Source organism: Hylobates moloch, unplaced genomic scaffold, assembly GCF_009828535.3.
Source record: "Hylobates moloch isolate HMO894 unplaced genomic scaffold, HMol_V3 SCAFFOLD_2, whole genome shotgun sequence".
NCBI classification, from domain to species: domain Eukaryota; kingdom Metazoa; phylum Chordata; class Mammalia; order Primates; family Hylobatidae; genus Hylobates; species Hylobates moloch.
In genome coordinates, this window is record NW_026652277.1 from 21,430,360 (window position 1) to 21,437,704 (window position 7,345).

A 7,345-nucleotide genomic window follows, 5' to 3' on the forward strand; every position below is an offset into this window, starting at 1 on the left:
ATTTGGGTATCTTCCTATTAATCAAGATTTTACTCTAATAATAGCACGTGTAGCTGTCTCATTTCCAGAACATGGTTAAGGAATTTTCAGCACAAATTATTGCTTGGAGACCATGAAGACTAAAGGACTGTACTTTTTCCTTCATCCACCAGTGTTGTGGGCTAAAGTTTGTTCCGTTACAGGGATCAAACTTGATGTAGGTGAGGATTTGTTGGAAGCCTCTGCAGAGCTTCCGCCCGACACTCTTGCTTGACCCTGCTTCCCCCAGATGACGTGCATGTTGCTAAATCCAGTGGTCCGTTCTCATTCTTCATCTTACATCACCTGGCAACAGCATTTGACAGAGTTGATCACTTTTCCTCCTCCTTGAAACATTTCCTCCCCTTAGCTTCCAGGATACCACATCGTCTTGGTGTCTTATTACCTAACTGGTCATTCCTTTCTAGCATCCTTTCCTGGGTCCTCCTCTTCTGCCTCTTCAGAGTGCCCAAGGTGGAATTCAGTGATCTCCCGTCACTGTCTGTAAATAGCATTTCTGTGCTGATACTTAAATCTCCAGCCAGACCTCTGGAGCTTCAAGCTCCTGTGGTCCAGCTGCTCACTCAGTAGCTCCACTGGCATATCTTAAAAGACATTTCAAACATAACATGTCCAAAACCGAACAGCTGATCTTCCTGCACAACCCCGCCCCACCCATCATTTTCCTCACCTTAGCTGATGGCAGCTCCATCCTCACTCTGACACCCCACATTGACTCCATCCTGAAATCAGACTGTGCCACTTCTCAAAACCTTCCCGTTTTACTATGAATACAAGCCAGAGTGGCCATGCCTTGCCACTGCAAGCTCTGTGTTCTCCTCACTTCCTCCTGGCTCCCTCCACCCTTCCTGGGTCCTTGCTGCTACTGGATCCTGCTGGACCTGCTCCTCTGGAGGCCCTTGGCACTGCCTGGAAATCCTCACCCGCCCCCATATCCACCCAGCTAATTCCCTCATCTCCAAATCTTCATCCAGATGTTAACTTCGCAATGAAAACTGCCCTGGCTAATCTGCTTAAAATTACAACCTGACCATTAAACCCTACTCCCTCCAGACTTTCTCATACACAGTTCTGTCTCCCTTGATGCAGAGCAGTAATCACATTCTAACGTTTTCATTTATTTGCCTTTCCCTGCTCAATGTGTTTCAAGCACCAAAAGCAGTGCCTGGCACCTAGTAAGCACTCAGGAAATCTATAAATATATGCTGCATGGAGTATATGCTTGCTGTAGAGTGGTAACTGCATCAAGAAAGCACCCTAATGACAGGCAGAAACGGGAACTTTAAAGTTGTTTTAAGTTTGGAAAGGGTTTGACCACGCATGATGCATTCAAATGTCCACCTTGATTTCTCTAAGCTGCTGCATTCCCTGATTGATCATCACAGATAACCTAATAGAGGTCTCCTATGTGTGTCCTGTTTTAAAAATAAGCTGTTCACTGAAGATACTGACATTTTATAGTAGATGGTTATTATCTAGTGCAGCATATTTTTCTAGATGAGATACTTGTTTTCTTTCTTAGCAAATATCTAATATTAAAGGAAAGAAAACATAAGGCAGCTCATCTGACTGCTGAATTCCGTGCTTGGGAACTCATTTTCTCTCACGTTTTTGTCTAAGGAACAACATCAAGCCTTTTTGTATCAGTTAATGCAGCATCACCACCAGCAGCACCACCAACCTGAACTTCAGCAGCTGCAGATCCCTGGACCAACACAAATACCCATAAACAACCTTCTTGCAGGTACACAGGCACCCCCACTTCACACAGCTACCACCAACCCATTTCTCACCATCCATGGAGATAATGCAAGTCAGAAAGTAGCAGTAAGTATATTTTCCTTACTACATCTTAATGAAACAAGAACTGTATTGATTAATCAGAGATGACCATTTTCCAGCCGTTTTGTTCCCCTGATCATTTCTTCTTAAAACCAGTTGCTTTTAGCAGATGGATATTATAGGCAAAGGATCTAAGCCAATTTATACATCCCCTAATTTATATCAGTTTGAATTTGCACATTAGGTTTGAAGGCTGTTTTGTAATTCAGCAATTTTCAAGATGACAGTATATTTTAGTTAGCAAGTCATATGGGACAATCAAATCAAAAGACAGTAGTTGGTGCTTTCTGAGAAGCTTTGTTTATAGAACCAGTCTCTATAACTTGGAAATATTTTTATTTTACTCCAAAGTGCTTTTTACACATTAAGTATATTTATTATCAAGATTTATACATTGTAGGGCACACAATCCAATTATTCTACCAGATTACTTTAGAGAAAGTAAATCAGTCACATCTGTAATGGAATTCAGATTTTTAGTTATTAATTTCATGTAAGTGATGATGGCATCTTACCCTTTCAATGTGAAAGTTAAATTAAAAATGGATGCAGGAACAGTATTCTACACATACAGTAGAACCCATTTTAAGGCCGTTTCTATTAATTCTCCCCTTCAGTGAGGTCTACTTTACTGGAGTATAAATGTTTCCCCTAAATTCCAGTTCAGGGCAGAACCGTGTTAGAGGAAGGCTATGGGGATGTAGAATGGAGACTGGACATCAGGAAAAGGAAGAAGGGAGGGACTGAGGTGGGAGACTTGGCAAATGAGTGTAAAAAGTTGCAGTGTTTGCTGTTTCCTGTTACTTTGAAAGTTTTGTTCACTGTGCTTTTAGTCTTCAGAAACTTTAGTTTGTACTTAGTAACGAGAATTATTCAAAATAGAGGATTGTTTTTCATGAACTCTTCAATGCTTTCTGTTTGCCCTCTTGTCTCCCCTACTTCCTGTCATCACATACCACGTCACCTCTCCAGTGTTCTGCTGACACGGGCAATTTTCAGTGATTCTGTATTGAGTTCTTTGGTAGTATTTTTCCCCGTGTTTCACAAGCTTTTTTCTTGTGTTAAGAAATGCACTAATTACAAACTTTTCCTAGGTTATACAATATGAAATGTATTTAATGGAAAATCACAGTAATTTAATGAGCTAATAGAGTGCTCATAATAGAGAACACAGTGCTGGGAGGTGCTGTTTGCTGAGTACCCTGCTATGTGCCAGGTGTCCTTGCTAGATACAGTGACATCTGTGATTTCAGTCTTTAAAAAAAAAAAAAAAGAGTTACAGCCTATTATTACTTATAGATTAGTAAAAGGAAATGCAAAGAAAGCCCAAGGACAAATAGCAAATGTGGAATCACAGGCCATGACTTTCTTAGCCCATAAAAATTTCATTCTCTACAGTACCATGTTACTTCTGTGGAAAAGTTGATTTTGGAAGATGAATTCTGCATTCATTCTTTGGAAGTTCTGTCCCTCAGATGGGCCCACCTCTTTGGTCTTTTTATACTGAATTTAATGTTTTTAAAGTATTTACTAGTAAATTCATGTCTATGTATTACGTTGCAAGTAGCCTTGCCAACTTGCAGGAAAAGAGGGAATAACTTTCTGTACCACATTTTATCTCAGTCACAGTTTCAAATGCAGAGGATATTATCAAAAGTTGATATAGCTAACACATCTGCTCTTTTGTTTAACTGCAGAGACTTAGTGATAAAACTGGGCCTGTAGCTCAAGAGAAAAGTTGACACCTGAGAAACATCTAGAAATTGCCTGTCCTGCTGTTCTAGCACTTCATCTGGCTGCCTTTGCAGTCCTTTTACTACAGCTATGAAGAAACGCAACAAGAAACTCAATGCACAACAAAGGATTAATTGCTGCAAGGACATTCTTGTAAGGCTTTGATTAGTTTTCTTGTTGCTTTGTTGCACTGAAATGGAATTCCCATGCCCCTACCCCTTACCCCAGTTTTTTGAACATGGAAAGAAAATTTAATAACTTTTTAAAGTGACATAATTTACATGCAATGTGTTTATCAACTCAAGAATTTAATATAGTTGGTACACAACTAGTTTTGTTTATAAATTGGAGATACAAATAGCAAAACTAAATACTTGTTCCATTTACAAACTGCTTGATTTTATTGTACAAGTCGAAATATGCTCTTTTGTTTGGGTTACAGTATGCTTGCTCTAAGTCAAATTCCAAGGAACTAATTTCTTCTCCTGCAGTTCCATTGATTCAATATTACAAATATATAGCACATCACCTGGGACTTGACCATCTTTGTTAAAAAAAATTTCCTTTCTAATGGGATTTGGCCAATTTTGGTAATGAAGTTAGGATGGTAATGTCTGCATCTGCTAAAGGTAATTTTCTTTTGAGAATTGCTTTCTTTAGTGTTAAGACCTACTCATATTTTAAAGAAATCTTAAGTGAGTTCTGAGGCTGCTGGGGGAACCAGATCAATTCAAAGCGAAATACTTCTTTCAGAAAGGGGCCACTGTGGAAAGTGCTGGTGGGGTTTGCCCTTGATCAAGTGCCTCCATTGTGCTGCAAGGGCTGTAGACAGCAGGGTGGGACAGTCAGTCCTCCGAGCAGCAGGAATCATCCCATCACCCGCAGCCTTCCCATGCTTCCGCCTTTATTCAGAACTGTAGATAGCTCAGGCAAAACTATTACCTGGGTATTTATCCACTAATGAGTCACAAGAAAAGGAGTGGATTTGGTAAGAATAGAGATTTGTTTTATTTAAACCACTTCCCATTACTGACCATTAAAAGCTCACCACTAGAGTTCCTGAAACAGGTGAAACCTGTATGACAGCCCTTCCACTTTGGGGAGCCACGCTTTTGATGTGACAGTACCACAGAGTGATCCACCACTGGGGATGTAATCATCAAACTGTTCTTCGGTGTGTGAATTATTAGTGGAAAAGACCCAGCTGTAATTAGACCTCCACTGTGTACTTAGCTGGAAGAACATGTTAATTCTGCAATATGTTTCTTGGTTAAACATTGCACAGTTCTTACCTCATTTCTGTAAATAGTTTTGTGAATCTGTTTTGTATTGTGAAAAATTCATAAGATAACATTGATATTTTGATTTGTAATATTTCTAATTGGTAGATTTAATTGAAAAGTAAAATTAATTTATTTTTATATGTTCAGGGGAATTTTAAAGTCAAATCTTTTGTAGATAATTTAAAAAATCAGTGTGGTTTATTTTACTTATTTAACCCACTGGTTGTTATTCTGTAACAGTTTGTATAAATGGTAAATTTTGAATGTGTTGTTATTTTACCTAGATGTAAAATTCCACATGTATTAAAATGTACAAAGAAGTTTTGTTAATAAAATTTAATAATGTTTATAACTCCGTGCCATTCTCGTTTGGAGAGGATGGAGGGGGTGCACCCATATTGCTTCCTCGGAGTCTTGGCCTGTGCTTTGTGTTTGGAATACTGGTATATTGCCCCGGAGTTAATGGAAACTCTCATGAGCAAATGCTGTACGATGTGCAAAGCATTCTGTAAAGCAGTGTGTAGTACAAACCCACCTCGGGCTCAAAGTTGGATCATCCTCAGATGAGACGGAGAGAGAAGAGGGAAATAGCCTCGGTGGAGATAAAAGGAAAACAAAGTCCTTTTAGATGAGATAATTAGAGCCCATTGATAAAGCAGTACTCACACTTGGTTAGAGATTCGATTCCTCTTATTTATAAAGTTAGCTTTAACTAGAGGCATTCCATGAAAGAGAAGCCCAATCTATTTAGTGGTCTTGGGGTCTTGGTAAGCATCAGAATCACCTGTGGTGCTTTTCAAAAATATAAATGCTCAGACTTTATCTCACACTTAATTGAATCAGAACATACTGATCTGTGTCAAGTGCTCCTGGTAATTAAGAGGCATATGAACAAGCAAAACTGGTCCTAGGCTATAAACTTTATTAAGGAGTGAGTTTTGGGTTCCTGGAGAAATTTTTTTTTTAATGCACATGAAAAATAATTACGATTCTAGAAAGTCGTCTCTTCTCCCAAGGTTAAGCATTACCTTCCCTCTAGAATGACAGGTGACTCATCCATCAACTCCTGCGAGTTTAATTTCTTAACATGTGTCCTTTGCCTTAGCTGCGTGTTTTTAAGTGTCCGCTTCTGTAGCTGTCTGGCTTCCTGGAGGCTCCAAGACATCGACCTCGTCATCCTGGGTTGCTGCACTGCAGGGCCCTGGCAGCTGCTGGTTCACATGTGCGCCTTGTGCTCTGGGAAGGGCACTGAAGAGCTGCTGCCCTGCTAGTGGCCCTGATCCTTGAAAAAGGTCTACACTGGCTGGTTGCCGTCTGCACTTCTGTGCATTAGGCCTATGGATGTGCAGTCCATGTTGTGGGTCAAGATCAAGCACTGGGCCAAGACAGAAAAGCCAAGTTGTTGTCTTACGCTGTCTACCAAGCAGAAGGGAAAGATGATCCCATAATCCTCCCAATAGGCAGGAGAGGTCCTTGGAATTGCAAGGGAGGTACCACCTTACAATGAAATGTAATTTTGCTTTCATAAGTGGGTTATGTACTTAGGTTTTAAAAGAGATGGTCTCACTCTTGTTGCCCAGGCTGGAGTGCGGTGGCGAGATCATGGCTCACTGCAGCCTCCAACTCCTGGGCTCAAGCAGTCCTCCTGCCTCAGCCTCCTGAGTAGCTGGTACTACACTCAGGAGCCAATGTGCCTGGCTGTCTGGGTCATGTCCTTCTGAGTAGAAATCTCAGTGAGACAAATACTGTTCATCTTAGTTTTACTTATTGAAAATAAAACATCAATGATACCATCTTTTCATATAAACTAGGCCTTTCAAAATGAAATGGGGTGAACTTTTATAATTTGGAAGTCATTTTTAAAATAATTTTTACTTTGTTAAAATTCATGTCAATTGTTTTTCCATTCCCCAATCTGTTATTTGCAACAAAGGAAATGTCTTTTTCACACCACTTACTAATTTTTGCAATTCAGTAAAGATTTATGTGAAAATGTAAGTTTCTTTTGACTGTGACTTAGGTCAGAGTTCAAGTTTGGCAGGTCTTTAAGGGACAGATTCCCCAGCATGGTAAACGAATGGGGGCAACAAATGTCCCTTCCAGCTGTCTCCAACGTGTCTCAGCCTCAGATCCCTGGCTGCATCAAGGTCTGGAGGTCTACAGTCACATGGTTGTGGACTAGACAAAGTGCCTATTTTCCAAGTTTGTGATCCATATCCACCTCAGGGCACTGGTGACACTTTTAGGTGTTAGCATTAACCTATTTAAGTAATAAAAATTATCATGACCACTTTTTAAGAAATTTGAAACCAGAACAAAAGGCCTGTCACTTTTTTTTTTTTTTTTTTTTTGGAGACTGAGTCTCACTGCCACACAGGCTAGAGTGCAATGGCGCAATCTCAGCTCACAGCAACCTCAGCTTTCCAGGTTTAAGCAATTCTCCTGCC

General features: G+C 40.0%; 1 protein-coding gene across 12 annotated transcripts in view; it reads left to right on the forward strand.

The window, feature by feature from the left end:
- Positions 1-5,307, forward strand: part of MLLT10 (MLLT10 histone lysine methyltransferase DOT1L cofactor) — a 218,368-nt gene extending 213,061 nt beyond the window's left edge. For 10 of the 12 annotated variants that reach the window (XM_032168098.2, XM_058432150.1, XM_032167984.2 and 7 more), the window contains 2 exons: positions 1,660-1,866; positions 3,579-5,305. In XM_032168098.2, the coding sequence (XP_032023989.1) occupies positions 1,660-1,866; positions 3,579-3,623 (252 nt within the window). In that variant the 3' untranslated portion in view covers positions 3,624-5,305. Of the gene's footprint in view, positions 1-1,659; positions 1,867-3,578 lie in introns of all 12 variants that reach the window. The other 2 variants (XM_058432171.1, XM_032168176.2) reach the window with 1 other exon arrangement.
- Positions 5,308-7,345: the final 2,038 nt, after the last annotated feature.